This window comes from Capra hircus, chromosome 21 (genome assembly GCF_001704415.2).
Source record: "Capra hircus breed San Clemente chromosome 21, ASM170441v1, whole genome shotgun sequence".
Lineage (NCBI taxonomy): Eukaryota > Metazoa > Chordata > Mammalia > Artiodactyla > Bovidae > Capra > Capra hircus.
This window is the reverse complement of record NC_030828.1, coordinates 66,897,143-66,921,245: the sequence shown is the minus strand read 5'-3', so window position 1 is coordinate 66,921,245 and position 24,103 is coordinate 66,897,143. Positions and strand designations below refer to the sequence as shown.

Below are 24,103 nucleotides of genomic sequence, written 5' to 3'. Positions count from 1 at the left end.
CACTTCTGCCTGCGGCCTGTTTCAGGGCAGGAACCCAGTGCCCCTGCCTGCGCCCCACGTTCCCCCTGCTCAGGGTCACGGTGAGCGGCAGCTCCTGCCGCTTTAGAAGGTTTGCAGTTACCTGATCCCACTTCAGCCTGAGCATCGCTGTCTCAGAAGCAGTGTGTTGAGCCCCTTCAGGGCCTCGCGCTCCGGCCCAAGCCGGGAGTGAAGAGGGCAGCGTTGTGGGAGGCCCCATGGGGCTCCTGTGCACCGGTGGCTCCCCTGGAGCACTCTCCCCCTACTCTCCGCTGGTTTGCACACAGTCTCGCTCACACCGCGCGTGTTCTCGTGCAGGAAGTGCTGCCTCCTGGCTCTCACGCGGGCTTCTCTGGACTGCACTTGCCGTTCATCGGGTTCACGTTCACCACGGAAAGGTGCGTCTGCGTCTGCCTGCCCCCGCGGGTGGGGGTCTCCCCGTGGGGTGGGGGAGCTTCCATGTGGGGCTGAGCCTCATCAGAGCCGGGGACTCTGACGTGTTCCGTGCTTGAGGGAGCTTCTCTTTTAACAACCCATTAAAAATGGAAAAGCCGTTCTTACCTCACTTGGGGCTCGGCCCACAGGCCCTGGTTTGCTGGCCCCGACCCCTGCCGGTCATCAACTGGACGGGCTTTGCCCAGGTGGGACACCGGGGGCCCTGGCCAGCGGCGGGGTGTCTGGCCACCCCGGCTGAGTGTCCACTCCGTCCAGGCTCTGCTGGCTTTCGTGGGGAGTTTTGCAGCAGCCACAGGGTTCCCGGGGCACGGGGCGGGGCTGTAGATGAGAGCCAAGCCCCGCCTGTGAGCACAGCCCCGGGAGCCCTGGCTGGGGCCGTGTGTGGCCTGTCTCCAGGGCCTCTGCAGAGCTGTGGTGCCTGTGGTGCTCTGACTCGATTTTAAAAGGACCCTGGGCCGAGAAGAGGGGGCTGAGGAAGAAAGGCAGTAAAGTAAGACAGATGGGGCTGCCTCAGCACCTGGAGTGAGGCCACTGAGCTTGGTTCCTGGCTGCTTCCAGCTGCGGGTGCCTGAATTGGGATAAATTTCTATGGAAGTGGCCTACTTCTGCCCAAGCTTGTGAAAGCTCTCTTCAGGTGTCAGATGCTGGAGTTAGTAGCGCTTAGGCCAGAGTGATTGCCTTCCAGCCCAGTGGAGGCGTTCTGGGTACGCTGGGCATGCTGACTTATTAGCCCCTCTGCAGAGGCTCTAGACCCTTCCACCGCGTTCAGCTCACTGGGTGCCTGTCACACCTGTGGACCCTGGGCCCCCAGCGAGGCTCCAGGTTTGGCAGGTTGACCCAGGGACCTCTTCCTGAAACAGACCCCAGCAGTGCTGGCTGGCCCAGCACCTTTGGGCCACCTTTGAGAAACACCAGCCAGGCCTTTCTGTGAGAGAGTGTGTGTGTATGTGTGCACATGCACTCACTGTAGAACTCAGAAAAGCATCCCTGACTGCCCTTCTGTGTATGTGTGTGCACACTCACTCACTGTGTAGAACTCAGAAACGCTCCTGACGTTGTCATCACTTTAAAAGCAAGAGGAGCTAAGTGGCTTGTCCCCAAGTTCAGCTCCGATGGAGAGAACCTTCCTTGGCCCAAATCTGCGTCAGCGTGTGCTCATGGAGAGGCGTATCGTGAGCTGCTGCTGGTTGGTGAGGACCTTGGCTGTGCTGGTCCAGGGGTTGGATTTGCAGGAGCCATGTAGGGTGTTGACAGTTTGCAGGGGGCGACAAGCCCCAAAGACTGAGGGGACGGTCCTGGTGAGGGCAGAGCCAGTGCACACTCGCCCCTCATTGTGCCGCAGTCGCCGCTGAGCGTCAGGGCGCCTCTGCCCGCAGCCCCGCCAGCCCAGGCCCTCGTGCAGGAGGCCTTCTTCTTTCAGCTCCTGGTTAGGTGTGCACGGTGACTTAGAGATTACACTCTGTGCCCTCGCAGTGAACTGAATCCACGTCGTTTGTTCAGTGACTAAGTCATGTCCAACTCCTGCAACCCCACGGACTGTAGCCCACCAGGCTCCTCTGTCCGTGGGATTTCCCAGGCAAGAATAGTGGAGTGGGTTGCCATTTCCTTCTCCAGAATCAACTGTACTTCAATAAAAGAAAGAAAGAAAGAAAATCATACTTTCCAGCCCTGCAGAGGCGGTCTATCTGACCAGCCCTCTCACTGCCCATTGTCACCCAGTGGCTTGCAGTAAAGAAGACTCTTGTCTCATTTGGCTCCATAAACAACAAAGTCTTTTCACAGGTGATTTTGTTTACCAGTTTGAAAAGGCTTATCTTTTACCCCAGGAAGTTTCTAAACACTAATGAAGTCCTTGTAAAGTCTCCGTGGGTGAGAACACGCTGTTGCTTTATCTGCAGCTGCTTCTCTGACCGGGGTTCTCTGAAGAGCATCCTGCAGTCCAGCACACTGACCAGAGATGAGGGCGTGCAGCGCGATCTGGAGGCCAGCCTGCAGGTGGAGGCCTACGAGAGGCGCATCCGGAGGCTGGAGCAGGAGAGGCTGGAGCTGAGCCGGAAGCTGCAGGGTGAGGGGTGGGGCCTCTGCGCGGGGACTGCCCCCCACGGCCCGCCCCCCACAGCCCTCACACGCATCTCCTCCCCAGAGTCCACGCAGACCGTCCAGTCCCTCCACGGTTCAGCCCGGGCCCTGGGCAGCGCAGCCCGGGACAAAGAGATCAAACGGCTGAACGAAGAGATCGAACGTTTGAAGAATAAGATGGCAGGTGAGTGTTCCAAGGTCACCCTGCTTAGTCTCTGTTCTCGGATCTTCCTTTCTGCAAAAAACATTCTCGGGGTCCTTTCCATTGGATGGAAATGCAGGAAAAAAGTTGAACTTTAGCAAAGAGTTCTGGTGTTTTGCCAGTTTATTTTAAATGATTTATCTAATGTGCCTAACTTTAACACTATAGGAACTGATTTGAGCTGTTAGAGTCAATGCTTTATATATGATCTCTCAGAGTATTTACATTTTTCCCTGTTAATTCTCCTCTTTGTCACTCCGAGGCAGAACTGCCATAACGCTCTCTTTCTGGAGCTCTCACCCGCGGCTGGGTTTCCCCTCCAGTGTTAAATGCTGAATCTGGGGTCACCAGAGTGCATGTTCCGTGGCTCCCAGTTATCAGAGCTTCCTGAGGATTCAGGGCACTGTTAAGTCCCAGCCCTTAGCCTGACCTGTGGGTCGGTGCTACACCTGATTCCTTTCAAATCAAACCCAAGTCAGTGGCTGTCTCTCTGCTTCCTTCTGGGACCCACCATCCTGATCTGAGAAAAGGCTGCCATTGAGTGCCTTACTCACCAAGACCCTCCCACACTGCCCAGCTGTGCTCACCCGTTACAGGGGAGCGAGGGAGAGACGACGCTACAGGCGCCCCGGGGAGAGGGTGTGGACACGCGTCAGAGCCAAGTCTGGGGGGTCTGTCAGCTGTGCCGGCGGCCGTGCGCGTGTAAGGGACCTGGCTTGTTTCCTGTTTTGCTCAGATTCCAGTAGGCTGGAGCGACAGCTCGAGGACACGGTGACTCTCCGCCAGGAGCACGAGGATTCCGCACAGCGGCTGAAGGGCCTGGAGAAGCAGTACCGCGTGGTACGGCAGGAGAAGGAGGACCTCCACAAGGTAGGCGGGCCCATCTGTGGGGAAAGTGCGTGGCTTCACAGAGTGTGTGGTTGTGTTCACGGGGACATCGGAGACTTGCAGGCCTTCATCTGCCTCTGTGATGGTGTGATGACACCGGAGAGGTCGGGATTCCCGAGCCAGGCAAGCTTGGGCGCCTCACGGGCTCCCTGGGCCCGGGTAGCCTTCCGGCTGTGCTGGGGCTAACAGAGGGCCTTCCCGGGGAGCTCAGTTTTCGGGGCCAAGGCTGCAGCCTTTCACCAGCATTTGCTGTCACTTCAACTCCTTGACACAGCAACAGGTGATGCTTCTCACCTTGCGGTCCTTGTTAGGCAAACGTAAACAGCCTGTAACTCTTTGCATTCAGCAATTGATCGAGGCTTCCGAGCGGTTGAAGTCCCAGGCCCGGGAGCTGAAAGACGCCCACCAGCAGCGGAAGCTGGCACTGCAGGAGTTCTCGGAGCTCAACGAGCGCATGGCCGAGCTGCGCTCCCAGAAGCAGAAGGTGTCACGGCAGCTGCGGGACCGAGAGGAGGAGGTGGAGGCGGCCATGCAGAAGATCGACACACTGCGGCAGGAGGTCCGCAGGGCCGACAAGGGCCGGAAGGAGGTAGTGTCTCAGGGCGTCGGGCCGTGTGGATGGGGTGTCTGGAGGGTCCCAGTAAGGTGGCTTTGAGAGCTCGGGCTGCATCCTGTAAATCACTGGGAAGTAAACTAGATCTTAAATTTCACGTGAAGCCAAGTAAGTTGCTCTGCCAAGTGTTTATCTTGTAGTTCTCAGCCCTTCATACATATTTGTGAAATTATTAAAACAGGTCTCTGTAGTAGTAAAGTTTTAGAGTAAAGTAGACGGCTTTGTGCCCAAAAAGTACCATAGAAATGCGCTGTGATGTGATGTGGCATGGCTTCCGAGAACTGAAGGCTCAAAGTGGGTGGAGGGCCAGTCTCAGCCCAGGGCAGCGTTCTGAGACTGACTCTAGGATCCTTGACACTCAAAAGGTCATCAAGGCCCCAGGGAGCTTTTGTATATTTGGTTACAGGCCTTAATGTTTAACAACTTTAGAAGTTAGAACTGAAACATGTCCAACATAACCAGACTGATTCAGTCCAGTCCAGTCGCTCAGTCATGCCTGACTCTCTGCCGCCCTGTGGACTGCAGCACACCAGGCTTCCCTGTCCATCACCAACTCCAGGAACTTATTTAAGCTCATGTCCATCGGTGATACGTTCAACCATCTCATCCTCTGTTAGCCCCTCTCCTCCCGCCTTTACTCTTTCCCAGTGTCAGGGTCTTTTCCAAGGAGTCAGTATTTTGCATCAGGTGCCCAAAGAATTGGAGTTTCAGCTTTAGCATCAGTCTTTCCAATGAATGTTCAGGACTGATCTCCTTACAGTCCATGGGACTCTCACTAGTCTCCAGCACCACAGTTCAAAAGCATCAATTCTTCAGTGCTCAGCCTTCTTTATGGTCTAGCTCACATCCATACACAACTACTGGAAAAACCATAGCTTTGACTAGACAGACCTTTGTTGGTAAAAGAATGTCTCTGCTTTTTAATATGCTGTCTAGGTTCTTAATAGCTTTTTTCCCAAGGAGCAAGCATAGTTTAACTTCATGGCTGCAGTCACCATCTGCAGTGATTTTTGGAGCCCAAGAAAATAAAAGTCTCTCATTGTTTCCATTGTTTCCCCATCTATTTGCCATGAAGTGATGGAACTGTATGCCATGATCATTTTTGTGCATTTCTTTAATGTTTGATTTAGTAGAAAGCACCCAGGTTCTCATATGTGTTTCTGTGTTATCTGTAGTGATAACCTTTTCTGTATAATTTACATGAAGAAAATCTAGCTCCTAAGATGGGGAATTAGAGGAGGAAGGCCTTGCAGAGCCTCCAGGGCCTCAGGACCCCGCTTTGAGAACTGCCCTCCTCGATGGTTCCACATGTTGTGCTCTTAACAGGCAGCACGTCTCCTGCAGCCCTGCCTATAAATTTGCTGGGTCCCCTCGATGAACTGCCGGGAGGGCCTGGAAACACCTGTTCCGCTCCATTCATGTTTAGGGCTCTTTGTCCTTTGGCTTCAAGATGCCTCTGTTTTCTTCTTAGACATTTGGTTGTGCAGCCCCAGGACATTTGTGTTAATAATTACAGCCAACTACAACTCTCTTCAGTGAACCCTTGGTTGGGCACAGCCCTTCCGGTTCTGGGGGTAACCCTGCAGCCGAAGCAGCTGGGCCCGGGGTGCTCAGCTTGAGGCAGGGTCATGGTACACAGACCTCGTTACTCTGTCCACCCTTGTGTGTGTTTGGAATCTCCCCTTTGGACAATGAATCTGTGTTCTGCAGGCATCAGAAGTCCCTGTTTTCATGAACTTGTATCTTTTCTTAAAATTTAGTTTCAGTGTATCTGTTTAAATTAGAATTTAAGCTAACCAGCCATTCCAGTTAAGTCCAGAAGTGTTATTTCTCAGCCATTAACTAGTGATGGAATCTGAGGGAGTGTGAAGAATCAGGAAGCTTTCTGGAGGCTCGGTTCCCTGGGACTGCCTCCCTGGGAGGGCTCCAGCCACGGTGGAACTGGCGGGCGGTGGTAAGCAGCGCTCTCTCCTTCCTCAGCTGGAGGCGCAGCTTGAAGACGCGGTGGCCGAGGCCTCCAAGGAGCGCAAGCTGCGGGAGCACAGTGAGAACTTTTCCAAGCAAGTGGAGAGCGAGCTCGAGGCCCTCAAGGTAGCACGGCGAGTCTCTCCTCACCGAGGGAGCGGGGCAGGCCGTGGTCCATGGCGGCCGCTGGGTGGGAGTCCTGGGAACCCGACGTGGAAGCTTGTGGGAGCTTTTCACTTTTCAGAACCAGATCCTTCACTTGACCTTGAGCCAGCCCTCATACCCCAACACCTCTTGCTTTCTCTGTGTCTTGGTCTGTGAATTCAGTGCTGGTCATTCTGGAAGAGCTCCTCACAGCCCATGTCCTGCTGGTCATCTGCAGGGGGCTGAGGTGGGGTGGGGCTGTAGGTGCTCCCTGTTAGCTGAGAGACCTCAGATACAGGCCTCCACTTTCTGAGTTTGTCCTCCTCATCTGTGAAATGGAGACAGACAGCAGTCTCCTCCCTCTCATAGCTGGCCCTTCGCCTAGACTTGGTGCCATGACTGCGTCTCCCAGTCCCTTTCTTCACCTCTGTAGTCTGCCCTCTCCAGGCAGCTTGTCACTCCAGAGTCGGAGCCCATCACATCTCTACTGGCTGCTGATGGCTTCCTGCAGTTCTCAAATAACCCCGACCCCTCCCTTCAGCCTCCCCGATGCCCTCCTGTTCTCCAGCCTCGTGCAGTTCGCCCCCCACCCCGTTCTCCTCACCCCTCACCCCCACGCTCAAGAGCCTCCTAGCCTGACAGCTCAGTGCCCACATAACCGCCCGTGACAGCAGAAACCCTGTGTGACCCTGTCAGCAGGAGGTGCCTGACTCACGGCCCTCCAGAGAATGCTCTGGTGTGAGTGAATAGACCGCGCGAGGGGACCTTGAGGGCCACTCACGTCAGAGGGCCTCAGGGTCCCAGGCACATCTGGATTTCCCAGGGCAGAGCCCCCCACCCCTGCAAAGCCTGCCCTGCAGCCGTGGGGGATGGATCGGTGCCCGCCGCTGGGAGCGCTTACTGTGTCTGTCTTGGGCGGGGTGAGACGGGGCCCTCAAGGAGGACACAGAGATTTGTGATCTGTCCGAACCTTTGCCCTCAGATGAAGCAGGGGGGCCGCGGGCCAGGTGCCACCCTAGAACATCAGCAGGAGATTTCCAAGATAAAGTCTGAGCTCGAGAAGAAAGTCCTGTTTTATGAAGAGGAGCTGGTGAGACGCGAGGCCTCCCACGTGCTAGAGGTGAAGAACGTGAAGAAAGAGGTGCACGACTCCGAGAGCCAGCAGCTGGCCCTGCAGAGAGAGGTCACGATGCTGAAGGACAAGCTGGAGAAGTCCAGGCGAGAGCGGTGAGTGCGCCACGCGGGGCAGGCGGGGGCGAGCTGGCCGGGGCCCTGACGCCCGTCCTGCATCCTCAGGCACAGCGAGATGGAGGAGGCCGTGGGCACCGTCAGGGACAAATACGAGCGGGAGAGGGCGATGCTGTTCGAGGAGAACAAGAAGCTGACTGCCGAGAACGAGAAGGTGATTGAAGGGCTCTGAGTGCCGCTCTGTGGGAGCTGCCGTTCTTTTCACTCTTGAGTCTTAGAAGTTGGGTGTTTCAAGTAACTTAATTTCTAAATGATAGAATATGTTTGGCCTTTAAAGTGGGATGTTTTCATTTAGTTACAAGCTGTTGATTACCTGTAACCACTAGCTCTGATCACTTTGACACTCATATTTCTGTTGAAGTGGGGCTTAAGTTACATATGGCCAGGAACCCCACACTGGAAGTTAGGTTGGCAAACCCTCATAACAGTGAAAGAAAACGTGAAGACCCTTCGAAAGAGCCTGTAGTTTTGCGGTGCTGACGTCACGTGTAAACGAGTAACAAGTCGTGTGTCCCGACTGTTTCCTGCCAGCTATGCTCCTTTGTGGATAAGCTCACGGCTCAGAATAGGCAGCTGGAGGATGAGCTGCAGGATCTGGCATCCAAGAAGGAGTCGGTCGCCCACTGGGAGGCCCAGATTGCGGAAATCATCCAGTGGTACGTGCCTGCGGGCCTGGTCACAGTTCCCCAGCTGCTGGCCCGCCTCCACAACTCACACTGCTCCTCTGCGGGCTCGGTACCCTGCTCACCTCAGGCTCCCCCGGATAAGTAACATCCAGGGGCAGCAGTTCTGTCCAGTGACCGTGATGTGGGACTGCAGGTGGGAGGCAGCACCCCACGTGGTCCGCGGTGTGGGTCGGGCTGGCCCCGCATGCGGAGACAGAGCAGAGCTTCCAGGAGTCCAGAGAGTGAGCTGGGACTGTCCTGACCAGGCGTCAGAGGTCACGGTGCCTGGGTGGCGAGGTGCGGGACCTCCGTGTCTGGAGGAGGGATAGCGGGCAGCGCCCCCTCACAGGACGGCCCCTCCCCTCTAGGGTCAGCGACGAGAAGGACGCCCGGGGCTACCTCCAGGCCCTGGCCTCTAAGATGACCGAAGAGCTCGAGACGCTGAGGAGCTCCAGTCTGGGATCAAGAACGCTGGTGGGTCTGGGTCTGGAAGCCGCATCTGTGTGGCTTTGTGATGCTTAGGGGCTCCACCTTAATGTGAGTTGAGTGATGGGAGAGGCTGCTATGAGGCCTGCGCCTTTTTTCTGATTTAGGAACTGACGGCTATGCGGGGTCTCTGGCAGTGTGGTCTGCTCTCTAGTCTGGTGCGTGGCCTCTTGCTGGAGCAGGTCTCCTGTGGAGCATGGGCTGTGGGCACACAGGCTTCAGTAGCTGTGGCGCATGGGTGTAGCCGCTCTGCAGCAGGTGGGGTCTTCCCAGACCAGGGGTCAAAGCCATGTCCCCTGCATTGGCAGGCGGATTCGTTACCGCCTGCTGCTAGCACCTTGTCAGTTGTCAGGGAATCACAGGTTGCTTCGCCACCATTCATCTGGTTGGCAAATCCCTGCTGAGTCAGCAGGCTCGAGTTGGGACGGCGCTCCACCCTGGTAGAGGGTGCTTTGTTAGTGTGATGATCCACTGTCCGGTGGCCGATGTGACTCTGCGAGCGCGGAGCGTGGCCAGCGCCAGGCTGGTAGTGCTGGTCCCTCTCTCCTCCTCTGTCCCCCTTGTTAAAACACGCACGTGTGACTTACCTTGTGAGACTCACAGAGTAAGAGTGCAGGGAAAGCGGAACAGCTTCATTGGAATCACAGCTAGAATTAAACTTTGTGAACACGCAGTTTATTCCATGTTCTGGTTTGAGGCAGGGTCCGGGGAGACTGACCTGTCTTTTAATATCATGGCTACAGTCACCATCTGCAGTGATTTTGGAGCCCAAAGAATAAAGTGTGCCACTGTTCCCATTTTTTCCCCATCTATCTGCCATGAAGTGATGGGACCAGATGCCATGATCTTAGTTTTCTGACTGTTGAGCTTTAAGTCAATTTTTTCACTCTCCTCTTTCACTTTCATCAAGAGGCTCTTTAGTTCTTTGCTTTCTGCCATAAGGGTGGTGTCATCTGCATATCTGACGTTATTGATAGTTCTCCCGGCAATCTTGATTCCAACTTGTGCTTCTTCCAGCCCAGTGTTTCTCATGACGTACTCTGCATATAAGTTAAATAAGCAGAGTGACAGTGTACAGCCTTGACGTACTCCTTTTTCTATTTGGAACCAGTCTGTTGTTCCATATACAGTTCTAACTGTTTCTTCCTGACCTGCATACAGGTTTCTCAAGAGGCAGGTCAGGTTCTCTGATATTCCCATCTCTTTCAGAATTTTCCACAGTTTATTGTGATCCACACGGTCAAAGGCGTTGGCATAGTCAATAAAGCAGAAATAGATGTTTTTCTGGAACTCTCTTGCTTTCTCAATGATCCAGCGGATGTTGGCAATTTGATCTCTTGTTCCTCTGCCTTTTCTAAAACCAGCTTGAACATCCGGAAGTTCACGGTTCACATATTCTCGAACCGTGGCTTGGAGAATTTTGAGCATTACTTTACTAGCGTGTGAGATGAATACAATTGTGCGGTAGTTTGAGCATTCTTTTGCATTGCCTTTCTTTGGGATTGGAATCAAAACTGACCTTTTCCAGTCCCATGGCCACTGCTGAGTTTTCCAAATTTGCTGGCATATACAGTGCAGCACTTTCACAGCATCATCTTTTAGGATTTGAAATAGCATAAATGGAATTCCATTACCTCCACTAGCTTTGTTCGTAGTAATGCTTTTTGAGACCCACTTCACATTCCAGGATGTCTGGCTCTGGGTAAGTGATCACACCATCGTGATTATCTGGGTCGTGAAGATCTCTTTTTGTACAGTTCTTCTGTGTATTCTTGCCACCTCTTCTTAACGTCTTCTGCTCCTGTTAGGTCCGTACCATTTCTGTCCTTCACTGAGCCTATCTTTGCATGAAATGTTCCTTTGCTGTCTCTGATTTTTTTTGAAGAGAGCTCTAGTCTTTCCCATTCTATTGTTTTCCTCAATTTCTTCACACTGACCATTGAGGAAGGCTTTCTTATCTCTCCTTGCTATTCTTTGGAACTCTGCATTTAAACGGATACATCTTTCCTTTTCTCCATTGTTTTTCGCTTCTCTTCTTTCACAGCTATTTGTAAGGCCTCCTCAGACAGCCATTTTGCTTTTTTGCATTTCTTTTTCTTGGGGATGGTCTGGATCCCTGTCTCCTGCACATTGTCATGAAACTGCATCCATAGTTCATCAGGCACTCTAGTGAGATCTAATCCCTTTAATCTACTTCCATTGTATAATCATAAGGGATTTGATTTCGGTCATACCTGAATGGTCTAGTGGTTTTCCCTACTTTCTTCAATTTAAGTCTGAATTTGGCAATAAGGAGTTCATGATCTGAGCCACAGTCAGCTCCCAGTCTTGTTTTGGCTGACTATATAGAACTTCTCCATCTTTGACTGCAAAGAATATAATCAGTCTGATTTCGGTGTTGACCATCTGGTGATATCCATGTGTAAAGTCTTCTCTTGTGTTGTTGGAAGAGGGTGTTTGCTATGACCAGTGCGTTCTCTTGGCAAAACTCTATGAGACTTTGCCCTGATCATTCTGTACTCCAAGGCCAGATTTGCCTGTTCAGTCCAGTTCAGTTCAGTCGCTCAGTCGTGTCCAACTCTTGGCGACCCCATGAATCGCAGCACGCTAGGCCTCCCTGTCCATCACCATCTCCCAGAGTTCACTCAGACTCACGTCCATCGAGTCCGTGATGTCATCCAGCCATCTCATCCTCTGTCGTCCCCTTCTCTTCCTGCCCCCAATCCCTCCCAGCATCAGAGTCTTTTCCAATGAGTCAACTCTTCGCATGAGGTGGCCAAAGTACTGGAGCTTCAGCTTTAGCATCATTCCTTCCAAAGGAATCCCAGGGCTGATCTCCTTCAGAATGGACTGGTTGGATCTCCTTGCAGTCCAAGGGACTCTCAAGAGTCTTCTCCAACACCACAGTTCAAACGCATCAATTCTTCGGCGCTCAGCCTTCTTCACAGTCCAATTCTCACATCCATCCATGACCACAGGAAAAACCATAGCCTTCACTAGACGGACCTTAGTTGGCAAAGTAATGTCTCTGCTTTTGAATATGCTATCTAGGTTGGTCATAACTTTTCTTCCAAGGAGTAAGCGTCTTTTAATTTTATGGCTGCAGTCACCATCTGCAGTGATTCTGGAGCCCAAAAAAAGAAAGTCTGACACTGTTTCTACTGTTTCCCCATCTATTTCCCACGAAGTGATGGGACCGGATGCCGTGATCTTCGTTTTCTGAATGTTGAGCTTTAGGCCAACTTTTTCGCTCTCCTCTTTCACTTTCATCAAGAGGCTTTTTAGCACCTCTTCACTTTCTGTCATAAGGGTGGTGTCATTTGCATATCTGAGGTTATTGATATTTCTCCCAGCAATCTTGATTCCAGCTTCTGTTTCTTCCAGTCCAGCGTTTCTCACGATGTACTCTGCATAGAAGTTAAATAAGCAGGGTGACAATATATAGCCTTGACGTACTCCTTTTCCTATTTGGAACCAGTCTGTTCCATGTCCAGTTCTAACTGTTGCTTCCTCACTTGCATACAGATTTCTCAAGAGGCAGGTTAGGTGGTCTGGTATTCCCATCTCTTTCAGAACTTTCCACAGTTTATTGTGATCCACACAGTCAAAGGCTTTGGCATAGTCAATAAAGCAGAAATAGATGTTCTTCTGGAACTCTCTTGCTTTTTCCATGATCCAGCAGATGTTGGCAACTTGATTTCTGGTTCCTCTGCCTTTTCTAAAATAAGCTTGAACCATCAGGGAGTTCACGGTTCACGTATTGCTGAAGCCTGGCTTGGAGAATTTTGAGCATTACTTTACTAGCATGTGAGATGAGTGCAATTGTGTGATAGTTTGAACATTCTTTGGCATTGCCTTTCTTTGGGATTGGAATGAAAACGGACCTTTTCCAGTCCTGTGGCCACTGCTGAGTTTTCCAAATTTGCTGGCATATTGAGTGCAGCACTTTTACAGCATCATCTTTCAGGATTTTAAACAGCTCAACTGGAATTCCATCACCTCCACTAGCTTTGTTTGTAGCGATGCTTTCTAAGGCCCACTTGACTTCACATTCCAGGATATCTGGCTCTAGATTAGTGATCACATCATCATGATTATCTGGGTCGTGAAGATCTTTTTTGTACAGTTCTTCTGTGTATTCTTGCCACCTCTTCTTAATATCTTCTGCTTCTGTTAGGTCCATATCATTTCTGTCCTTTATCGAGCCCATCTTTGCATGAAATGTTCCCTTGGTATCTCTAATTTTCTTGACGAGATCTCTAGTCTTTCCCATTCTGTTCTTTTCCTCTATTTCTTTGCATTGATCGCTGAAGAAGGCTTTCTTATCTCTTCTTGCTATTCTTTGGTACTCTGCATTCAGATGCTGATATCTTTCCTTTTCTCCTTTGCTTTTTGCTTCTCTTCTTTTCACAGCTCTTTGTAAGGCCTCCCCAGAGAGCCATTTTGCTTTTTTGCATTTCTTTTCCATGGGGATGGTCTTGATCCCTGTCTCCTGTACAATGTCACGAACCTCATTCCATAGTTCATCAGGCACTCTATCTATCAGATCTAGGGCCTTAAATCTATTTCTCACTTCCACTGTATAATCATAAGGGATTTGATTGAGGTCATGCCTGAATGGTCTAGCGATTTTCCCTACTTTCTTCAATTTAAGTCTGAATTTGGTAATAAGGAGTTCATGATCTGAGCCACAGTCAGCTCCTGGTCTTGTTTTCGTTGACTGTATAGAGCTTCTCCATCTTTGGCTGCAAAGAATATAATCAGTCTGATTTCGGTATTGACCATCTGGTGATGTCCATGTGTAGAGTCTTCTCTTGTGTTGTTGGAAGAGGGTGTTTGCTATAACCAGTGCATTTTCTTGGCAAAACTCAGTCTTTTCCCTGCTTCATTCTGCATTCCAAGGCCAAATTTGCCTGTTACTCCAGGCGTTTCTTGACTTCCTACTTTTGCATTCCAGTCCCCTATAATGAAAAGGACATCTTTTTTGGGTGTTAGTTCTAAAAGGTCTTGTAGGTCTTCATAGAACGGTTCAACTTCAGCTTATTCAGCGTTACTGGTTGGGACATAGAGTTGGATTACCATGATATTGAATGGTTTGCCTTGGAAACGAACAGACATCATTCTCTCGTTTTTGAGATCGCATCCAAGTATTGCATTTCGGACTCTCTTGTTGACTATGATGCCTACTCCATTTATTCTAAGGGATTCTTGCCCACAGTAGTAGATATGATGGTCATCTGAGTTAAATTCACCCATTCCAGTCCATTTTAGTTCGCTGATTCCTAAAATGTCAACATTCATTCTTGCCGTCTCCTGTTTGACCACTTCTAATTTTCCTTGATTCATGGACCTAACATCCCAGGCTCCTATGCAATACTGCTGTTAACAGCATCAGATCTTGCTTCCATCACCAGTCACATCCACAACTGGGTGTTGTTTTTGCTTTGGCTCCGTCTCTTCATTCTTACTGGAGTTATTTCTCCAGTGATCTCCAGTAGCATTTTGGGCACCTGCTGACCTGGGGAATTCATCTTTCAGTGTCATATCTTTTTGCCTTTTCATACTGTTCATGGGGTTCTCAAGGCAAGAATACTGGAGTGGTTTGCCACTCCCTTCCCCAGTGGACCACATTTTGTCAGAACCCTCCACCATGACTTGTCTGTCTTGGGTGGCCCTGCATGGCATGGCTCACAGTTTCATTGAGTGAGACAAGGCTGTGGTCCCTGTGATCAGATTGGTTAGTTTTCTGTGATCGTGGTTTCTGTCTGTCTGCTCTTTGATGCCCTCTCAGCATCCTACCATATTACTGGGGTTTCTCTGACCTTGGACGTAGGGTATCTCCTCTCGGCCGCTGGCCGCTCCAGCGCCGTGCAGCTCGCCGCTCCATCCTCAAAAGTCTTTACCTACTTCCTTCTGGGTCTGGTAACCTGAGCCTCCCTGTGGCTGGTCCCTCCGTCGCCTCTAGGTGGCGCCCCACTGTGCTCCCCACACCCCCGTCTCCACTTTACTCCTGCGGAGGAAAAATGAAAAATTCTTAACTGTTTTCAATGAAAATGTAAATAGAAGCCAGCAAGACAGTCTCTCCAGATTTCTCTTATACACTTGAAAGTCAGTGAGATACATCTGGAGTCTCAGTAAGAAAGAATGCTGTCCTCAACTGGTGTATTTCACTGTAGCCTCATCCTTCAGTTCATCCCATCGCGCTTCCTTTCTCTTATTAGTTTAGTCTTTTAATGATGTAGTTACTAGGATGATAACAGGGCACGATGTTTCAGGATGTAGAAAAACGAGAGTAACTCTGATCCTAGAATATAGCTTAAATTACTCTTTTACAGAGTGTAGTGGAACCATGTAGAGAAATTACCCTATCAACTCAGTTTTATTTTTAAGAAAGTAAATTTTATTCTTTAGAAGACCTCTAAGAAAAAAGTCACAAAATACCAAAACTATAATTGGGTCCCATGGACTTTAATAACATCTGAGAGTTAATATTTAAATATAATAATAAAGTCTTAAGATTCAAAGAAGATAAATTACCTGTTAGTATTAATGTTGTTAAAGGAGTGAGTTGGTTCAGAATGTGTTTTAACATCTGAAACCACTTCTGCAGGACCCCCTCTGGAAAGTTCGCCGCAGTCAGAAGCTGGACATGTCTGCACGGCTGGAACTGCAGTCAGCCCTGGAGGCGGAGATCCGGGCCAAGCAGCTCGTGCAGGAGGAGCTGAGGAAGGTCAAGGACGTGAACCTCTCGTTTGAAAGGTGCCTGCCAATCCGGGGCTGTTGGGACGAGCAGAGTGCTGTTTCTGGGGCACGGATGAGCACGTGCAGGGTTTTCAGGACAGAATGAGCGTGTGTGAGTCTGCAGTTTTGAAGCGTCTGTTTCTTTCTGAGTGTGAACGGGGTGCTTGCCACCTTGAGCTGGGTGGCAGGACCCGCATGTCCATGGACACCTCTCCGGCCTTCCTGTCCACCTCTTCAGCTTAGCGCTGTTTTCTTTAAAAGGTAAAATCACACACTAAAATATTCAGAATTTTTTCCCCATCTTCAAGCAGTCATAGAAAACACTGTTTGACAAGGCAGTGAGTTCAGCAGATGCTTGGTGAGAGCCCGTCGTCTGGGGGTTCCGTTTTGTTCCTCATGATCTGTAATGACCTGCAGCCTTAAGAAAGCTGGGCTGCCCTGCCTGTGGTGGACCTGTCCACGTGGTTGGCTAAGCCCTGACACGTCTTCATGGAGGGGTGACCTGGAAGTGATGGTGTCACTAACAGGACATTGTGTCAGTTTGGGGCTGAAAAACTAATCATGGTAACAGCTGCTATTTAAATATACTGCCTCTGTGCTTGGAACTGCTGTGAGACTGTCATTCTATGAAAGCACATGACCCTTCCAGCCTCCCTGTGAGGCGAGCGCATGTACCACCCCCGACCTCACAGTGCGGGGTGAGGGGCAGGCGGTGACCGGTTCTCCTAGTGTCACTGTGATCAGTACAGGGCTCTGAGCGAGGCTTGCTGCCCGCCTCCCCCCTGGGTCCGCTGGGCCCTGCGCTGGCCTGTCCTCGCCACGCTGGGAGCAGAGGCCCCGCTGCGCGTGCAGTGGTGCGGCTCTTCGGCATGGCCCACTGTCGTGCTCATTCTGGGGAAGACATTTGGGGGCCTGACAGCTGAGTGACTGAGCTGTGGGTCCTCAGAGGTAGGGGCCGTCGGAGACCCCATTAGGGCCTCATGAGATACAGTTTGTAAACTGTGACTTTTAAAGTGAAGCTCGTGTATGATCCATGATGCAGTGAGCAGCAGCTGATGCTGAGAGTGGGCTTGAGTGTCCATCCAGTGGGTCTGGGTGCTTTCTCAGACACCTGGGAGTAGCAGCCCCCCCAACACACACACAGACATACACGGACACACACACAGACACAGACACACACCCACACACCCCCACCAACCTAGCTACTTGACACACTGAACCAGCACAGAGATGACCTGAGCTCAGGGCACTTAAAGCCTTTTATTTTGTATTCTAGCAAACTAAAGGATTCTGAAGCCAAAAATAGAGAGCTGCTAGAAGAAATGGAAATTTTGAAGAAGAAGATGGAAGAAAAGTTTAGAGCAGAGACTGGTAAATTAGGATCATAAGCTTCTGAATTGTTTACATACAAACCTTTTTTAATGAAATGGTTTTATGTTAGATTTAATTTCTTTTCATTTTAGTGGTTTTTAGTTCTATAAGGAAAGCGCTTACCCTAATCCCAAAGCCCAAATTCTGGAATAGGGTATGTCCAAAGATGCCTCCCAAAAAGGCAGCCGCGGTTTCCGGTGTATTCTTCCTTTGTTCCATCTTGAAAATATAAAGCAGGTGCCTGTGTCTGTATCATTAGGCCTCATAGAGGCCTGCCCTGCCCTGTCCTGTGCTCAGGCGAGGCCACGACCCTTGGCTGGCCCGAGTCCTTTGTGCAGCCGGCTCGGCACAGCACCCGCTGGGTGTCCTGCCGCTGCAGTCTCCTGCCGCGGGGCGTGCCATGTGCGTGCGACATTTGCTGCAGGGCTGCTGGTGGAGAGTGAGCGTGTGCACACTCAGGCTCAGCTGTGCTGGCTCTGGGCTCTGCTCCCAGGCTGTGGGTCTGTGTCCCCGGCACAGGGCGGGTGGGGGTCCCTGCCCTGTAGCCTCACCCACCAGGGGTGACCTCACTCGGAGCGGGTGAGAAGTGGCACCACATTCACATTTCTTAACAAGTGAGGTTGTGCATCTTTTCATGTGTTTGAGGGCAGTTTGTACCTCACTCTGTGGTTTATGGATTTGTATTTTCTGTCCATCTGTAAAAGTTCAGATTGTGGCTTTTTCTTAATTTTTAGAAGCTGTTTATATGTTGAGGGCTAGAGTCTTTTGTTTGACGAAAGTTGCAAATAATTTTCCTAGTTTGTCTTTTTGTCTTTTTGCTTGGCTTACTATTATTATTATTTTTAATTTTGTCTGTCCTTGTGCCGGGCCTTCATTGCTGAGGAGCCCACGCGGTAGGCTTCTCGTTGCTCTGGCTGCTCTTGCGTTGGCAGGCAGAGTCTTTACCACTGAGCCACCAGGGAAGCCGCCTGATTTTTTTTTTTTTTTTTTTTTTTTTGCGAAGCATTAGGTGTTTTTTGTTACTGTTTTCATTTTGTTTTGCTATTTTAATTTTTATGTTTCAGATTTGTTAGTTTTTTTCCCATTTTTAAGTTATAGGGAAATATTCCCCAAGTCCCCAGTTGTTCAAGTAATTCACCCATGTTTTCTTCAGATACTTCTGTGACTTCATTTTTAAAATTTAGATTACTGATCCATTGGAAAGTTACTGTGACATAGAGTTTGAGGAGGACCCATTCTGTCTTTTTTTCTGAGACTTGTTAGTTGTCTGATGCCAATTATTAAAAGTTCCTCTCGATGCTGACTTCAGATGTCAGTCTCACCATAGATGAGATGAGTTGCCATGGGGGCTGAGAGCTGTTTCCGGGTTTCCACCTTGTTCATTGTCGATGGGCAGGACCCCTGCTTCTAATTAGAACATGTGCTTCAGTGAATCTGCCTTAGTACTTGGTAGGCCTCCTCCCCTCCTACCCCCTCATCTTAGAGACCCCCAGGTAGTCTTCTTGGTTGCTCCGGATGTCCAGCTCTGGGGCAAGTCTAATGGTATTTTTACTGTAATCGCATCGTATTTGTTAGTTCACTTACAGAGAATCGCTGTCTTGATACTGATTCTTCCCATAAAGCTTAAGAAACAGTCTTAAATTTTGTACCTTGACAAGTCTTGCTTTATTCTTACAGGACTCAAACTTCCAGATTTTCAGGATTCTATTTTTGAGTATTTCAACACTGCACCTCTTGCACATGATCTGACATTTAGAGTAAGTGTTTTTTTAAGTGACAGATGAATTTACGATAAATTAGAAATATTGATAGTTTAATATGGTTTGGCTACCTGTGACCGCAAACATAGCAGTAAGCTGACATGAGACAGTTGTCTCGGCTGTTGACCGGGGGTGCTGAATGCGTGAGGTGTGAGACGGTTAAGGTGCGTGAAGTGTGCCCAGAGAAGTGTCCCCACTCCCTCACATCACATGGGGTGAAGGAGGTGCTTGGCACCTTCAGGGAGGAGACCCCTGCCAGCCTCCGCCTGGGTAGTGAGTGTTTCAGACAGTTTTTAAAACACACATTCTCCCCCTGCAGCCGGTCACATTACCCCTTCAGTGGCTTCTGTGCAGACTCGCCGATGGGTGGGGTGGGTGGTATGGAAGAACAGCCCGGCTCCAGGCCCCTGTGGAGGTCTTAGTGGTGCAGCTCAGGCCTCCACTCGGGGTGACTGCACCGGAGGCAGCCAGAGCGCCCGTGACGGGAAGCAGCTCCCGGGAGCAGCTGGGCCCGTCCTCCTCGGCCCTTGGAGATGGGGCAGTCGGTCCTTCTTTCCCCAAACTGCAGGGTGGACCCTTCCTGGCCACCCCTGAGATGAGCCAGTGAACATAGTGACCTCAGGTCTCACTAACGGGGCCTCTGATGTGTTTGTCGTTGCTTTTGTTTCCTTTTTACCAGAACCCTGTAAACCTGCAGGAAGGCTGAAAGTGGCACGGCGAACATACATGTGCCTCTCGCCTGGCATTCTGCCCATTGCTCTCTCCCTCTCTCGTATACACTCGGAGTTTTTTGAGCACGAGTTGCAGGCATCGTGACCCCCAGACACTAAACTGTCTGGTGCTTCTTTGCTGAGGTCACTGAGCACAGGGCCGCCCCCCCCCGCAGGGATGGTTTGCACAGCTGCCCCCCCTCTGCCCAGGAGCCAGCGCCTCTCTGGTCTCCTTCCATCTGGAGTCACGGCCCCCACCTCACCCCCCTTTATCACTCTGATATTTTTGTAGTGTCCACACCGGCTGTCTTGTAGATTGTCCTCCACTCTTCCTCTTGATTAGACATGGGTTGGATGTTTTGATGTGAACTCTGTACCGGAGATGGTATGTGCTTCCTGCGAGTGGAGGCCGCTTGGCTCAGCACTGGGGATGCTAAGCTTCTTGGCCCTCAGGTGGAGGTGGTGTCTGTGGACCTGCCCCAGCGGGACTCAGGAGGTACCAGTGGTCATCCACGGGTTAGCAGACCACCGTGATCCTAGCCTAGCCCAGTTGTTACAAGACCCAAGCAGATTTGTGTTGCTCACAGATCTGGGGGTGCATTCTGGGCACCCACCTATTACATGCACCTGTCAAGAGGGGTTTTTCTCGAATGTGTGATGTCGCCTTTTCCCGTAAGTCCTCAGTTTTTAAGAAGCAAATACTTCACGCTAGCAGCTCTTCCAGACACACGCTGCTGGTCAGCCCCGTGTCTCCTCCCAGCACTGCAGGGCCAGACACAGACTCCCAAGAGGCTGAGACTCAGGTCGTGGCCAGGATGGGGTGGCCTTTCTCTAGAGCTCGTGGACAGCGGCAGGCCACGGGCCAGGTGGTCTCTAGCATGTCCCTCCTGTCACCGGGGGCAGCCAGAGGGGCAGGCTGCGCGTGACCCTAGACCCCGTCCCCTGTAGCCAGCACTTCTGCTGTTTTTCACGTTTAATTTTCGTCCCTCGCTACCCCGTGACTTAAGTAGGAGGAACAGTTACTGATGAAAAGCTCCTTGGTCAGAGTCCAGGGTGTTAGGAGGGTTTGCAGACCTGAGAATCTTCTGATAGGAGCTCCTGGTCTGCCTTCCCCGTGCGAAGCTGTAGTTCACACTAAAATGCTGGCCACAGCACTGAAGCAGTAGGTTTTCCTGGAGGTCTGTCTCAGGTGGAAACACTGGTTTCATTCCTCTGTCTGTCACAAGCAAGGGCTCTGTCTCTTCCCGCACATCCTTTCTGCCAGCCTCTTGGGAGGAGGTCAGTCACGGCCAGCGTGGGGCCCGCCCTCATCGCTCCGAGTGCGGCCCCTCCCCACCCCGCCTGCACCCTTTAGATCAGTTGTCCAGCTAAATGAGACCAGTGGGCTGCTCCTCGGCTACAGTTAGATTACGAAATGTTCTTTTGCCCTTCGTTTATCTAAAAATGCAGCACTAACTCATTTATGTACCTCGTTTATGGGGGAAAGTTGCTTACATCTGTGGCTAATTGATCTGGCCTTTCCCTTACGAGTGTGCTTACAGATTTACACATCGCAGTACGTAGTCACGCATGTGTTTCTGTGCACACCCTGCTTCCCATGTGAATTTGGCTCCTTAGGCAGCAGCCTGGTTAATTCAAGCCAGTGGAAAGTGTTTCTCTGATGCAGTTCGATGGGATTTCAGTGTGAAACTGCCTGCCCAGCTACCCTGGGTCACCTGTTGACAAGGCTACGTAAATTGTGTGTGTTCGTAAAACACAGTTGCTGGTGACGAGGGAATGTTCGAGTCAGGAGCGCTCCTGAGGTCATCTGTAGGTGGTTTTAGAATGTGGCTTTAGCTTCAGCTTGTGAAAGTAATTTGAGAGTCTTGAAATCTTAGAACCAAGCGTTGCTTCCCTGTGTCATGGAACTTAAAGGGAAATTCCTCCTTCTGGTCATAGGTCCACAGCCCTTTTTGATGTTAGAATTTATTCTCGGTCCCAGAAACGAGGTTCTGGAGCCCGTGGCTACTTCAGCTTAGGGCTCCTGGGCGGTTGGAGGGTGAGGCCTCGGTGGTAACCCTCCCTCATGGTCGCCCCCACCCCAGGACGCTGAGGGCAGTGGTCTCGGGAAGGCAAGACAGTTGTGAGTGAGATGGGGTCCGTGGTGGGATACTGCAGGAATGAGTCTGGGCTGGGATCCCAGGTCCAAACGCACTTTTTAAATGAAGAACGTGCAGTTAGCCTCTGACTTCTGCAGGATGAGTTCCCTTATCCCCACAGTGTCTCTCTGCCTTTGTTTTCAGACCAGCTCCACTAGTGAGCAAGAAACACAAGCTCCAAAGCCAGAGGCGTCCTTAGCGGCCTCTGTGGCTGGGGGCGCAGAGCAGCAGGAGGTGAGCATCGCCCTGTCGACCCCCAAGAGCCGGGCTCTGCCCCCCTCCCCATGTCTGCGCGTCTCACGGACCCTCACAGGCACTACCCTGACAGCTTGTCCCTCTGAGGTGGCCTCGTTCGAGAATTCCCATTGGGGCCTCAGCCTGCCAAGGGTAGCTCCACTGCCGTCCCCGACAGCACAGTAGATTGAGACCGCAGGACGGTTCCTGCTAATCAGTGCTGCTGAGTGAGGCGTGCGCTGAGCTGGACGCTGCTCACTTGTCCCCGCTTGTCCTCAGGACATGGCCCGGGCCCCTCAGAGGCTGCCTGCCGCACCACTGCCCACTGCACAGACCCTCGCTCTGGCGGGACCAAAGGTAGGGCTTCCTCTTCCCTGGGGGGCGGGGGTGTTTCTTGGTTTTAGGCAACTTTGTGTAAACAAGCCGAACTGAATGTTTTCGTTTACACAGTAATGTTTTGTTCTGAGTGGTGTGTTGAGCCATAAAGTGTCAGGACCCTGTGTTTTCTTAATTAAACCAGTGACACATGAATGCATTTTAATTGGAAAATTTCAGAGTCTGATCTCCCCGGTCCTCTTCCCTCTCTCCCCAGACCGCATCTCCTTCCCCGATAGAGTGCCGCTCTCTGTTAAGTGTCTGTTAAGTCCCTGCTTCACGTGTATTCCCATGTATCTGGTTGCACTTCGGGCTCTAGAGAACCATGTGGCTTATGGGAGGCAATTTCCCCCCCACATAAATGGAAAGCTGCTGAAAGTGCCATTTCCTAACTTCTGCTCGTCAGTGTATCTTGGAAAGCTGAGCCCGACGTTCAGGTGTGATGAGGTCCTAGGTTCCCAGTCTAGCAGGCATCTGGCCTCATGTGCTGGGTGCTTTCCTTCTTTAATGTAGGCACAGCCTCTCTTAAGGCGAAAGATGCAGACAGCCATGCCTGCTAGAGACAGGAGGCTTGGTTTCATTTGAGTCTAGCCTGCAGCCAGGCTTTGGGCTTGCAGCTCTCAGGGAGGCAGAGAGCAGACTGGGCTCTGGGCTTCGTGCTGGTCAAGCCCTCGTTCTGGCAAATGGCAGCACAATGTGCCCTGAAGGGCGCTGGTCCCTCCCCTTTGCTGCCTTGAGCTTCACCAGCGCTGTGGCGCTCTCTCCATTGTCCATCGTCCCCTGTCCGCTCTCCCAGTGAGGAGTGTTGGGTTTTTCCAGACTCTTCCTGGGAGGAATGAGCTGCTGTGGCAGGGCTGTGCACCCCAAAATGTGGCCCAGGCCAGCCCTGGAGCCCCTGCAGGCGAGGGGCTCACGCCAGTGTGTTATCAGTGGTGTCTCCACCCCGACCCCCCAGCCTCGCCAGTGTGGGCAGCGAGGGTGCTCGCTGTGGGAGGCGCATGTGGGCTCGTTCTCTGGGTCAGCCTCTCCGTGGATGGCACCCCTGGGAGCCACGTACCTCATGGTGAAAGCACGAGATTCAGCCTCTCGAGGTCGCGCCCCAGAGGTTGAACGTTTGCTCCCAAGTAGGCAGCCCCATGCTCACCTCCCTGTCTCACCCCCGATGTCCTTCCTGCAGCCGAAGGCGCACCAGCTGAGCGTCAAGTCCTTCTCCAGCCCCACGCAGTGCAGCCACTGCACCTCCCTGATGGTGGGGCTGGTCCGCCAGGGCTATGCCTGCGATGGTGAGTGCGCCTGCCCGCCGCGAGGGCGAGGGGCGGGGGTGGTGAAGTCCCGGAGCCTGGGGTGGCCCCACCGGGAGGGGGCCCCGCAGGCTCCTCCGTTGGCTGAGCCGGGCCCAGCCGCGGTTGAAGTCCTGCTACAGCGGACAGTACACTGCTCCGGGGCGGCCAGGGCACCTGCTCATCCTTGTTTGCTGTAAAATTAACATCCACATCTGTTTTCCAAAGGAAAGGAAAACAGAGTAAAAAAAAGAGCTTTAAAATATTTCACTAGCAAGTCGTCTAGAGAGAAGCATCGCCATGTGGCCTCTGTTCTTCCGGGTCTGTCATTACTAGCAATTTACGCCTCCGAGTCGTGTGCCTGCCCTGTGCCGGGGCCGATGAGTGTGCAGAGAAGTTAATCGGCCCCGCGTCCATGGGAACTGTTCCCTTTTGGGGGTGCCACACATCCGCCGCGGCCGCTGCTTCGGGGGTGCGGGTCTCACAGCACATCCCGTGCTTTTGCAGTGTGCTCGTTTGCCTGCCACGTGTCCTGCAAAGACCGCGCCCCCCAGGTGTGCCCCATCCCCCCCGAGCAGTCCAAGCGGCCTCTAGGTGTGGACGTGCAGAGAGGCATAGGAACAGCCTACAAGGGCTACGTGAAGGTAGGATGTGGCCCACAGCCATGCTCCGGCCACAGCCGCGCCCAGCTGCGCTGGCCCACAGCCATGCTCCAGCAGGCAGCCAGCCT

General features: G+C 51.8%; 1 protein-coding gene across 2 annotated transcripts in view; it reads left to right on the top strand.

Moving 5' to 3' along the window:
• CDC42BPB (CDC42 binding protein kinase beta) overlaps positions 1-24,103 on the top strand; it is a 104,894-nt gene that overhangs the window by 68,520 nt on the left and 12,271 nt on the right. For both annotated transcript variants that reach the window (XR_001919862.1, XM_018066054.1), the window contains exons 9-25: positions 337-416; positions 2,373-2,539; positions 2,618-2,737; positions 3,492-3,625; positions 3,990-4,232; positions 6,237-6,347; positions 7,348-7,592; positions 7,662-7,767; positions 8,145-8,269; positions 8,647-8,752; positions 15,375-15,523; positions 16,782-16,876; positions 18,554-18,633; positions 21,629-21,718; positions 21,998-22,075; positions 23,271-23,376; positions 23,881-24,017. Coding sequence is in view for 1 of the 2 variants with exons in the window: in XM_018066054.1 (XP_017921543.1) it covers positions 337-416; positions 2,373-2,539; positions 2,618-2,737; positions 3,492-3,625; positions 3,990-4,232; positions 6,237-6,347; positions 7,348-7,592; positions 7,662-7,767; positions 8,145-8,269; positions 8,647-8,752; positions 15,375-15,523; positions 16,782-16,876; positions 18,554-18,633; positions 21,629-21,718; positions 21,998-22,075; positions 23,271-23,376; positions 23,881-24,017 (2,172 nt within the window). In the remaining variant the exon portion in view is untranslated. The remainder of the gene's footprint in view (positions 1-336; positions 417-2,372; positions 2,540-2,617; positions 2,738-3,491; positions 3,626-3,989; positions 4,233-6,236; positions 6,348-7,347; positions 7,593-7,661; positions 7,768-8,144; positions 8,270-8,646; positions 8,753-15,374; positions 15,524-16,781; positions 16,877-18,553; positions 18,634-21,628; positions 21,719-21,997; positions 22,076-23,270; positions 23,377-23,880; positions 24,018-24,103) is intronic.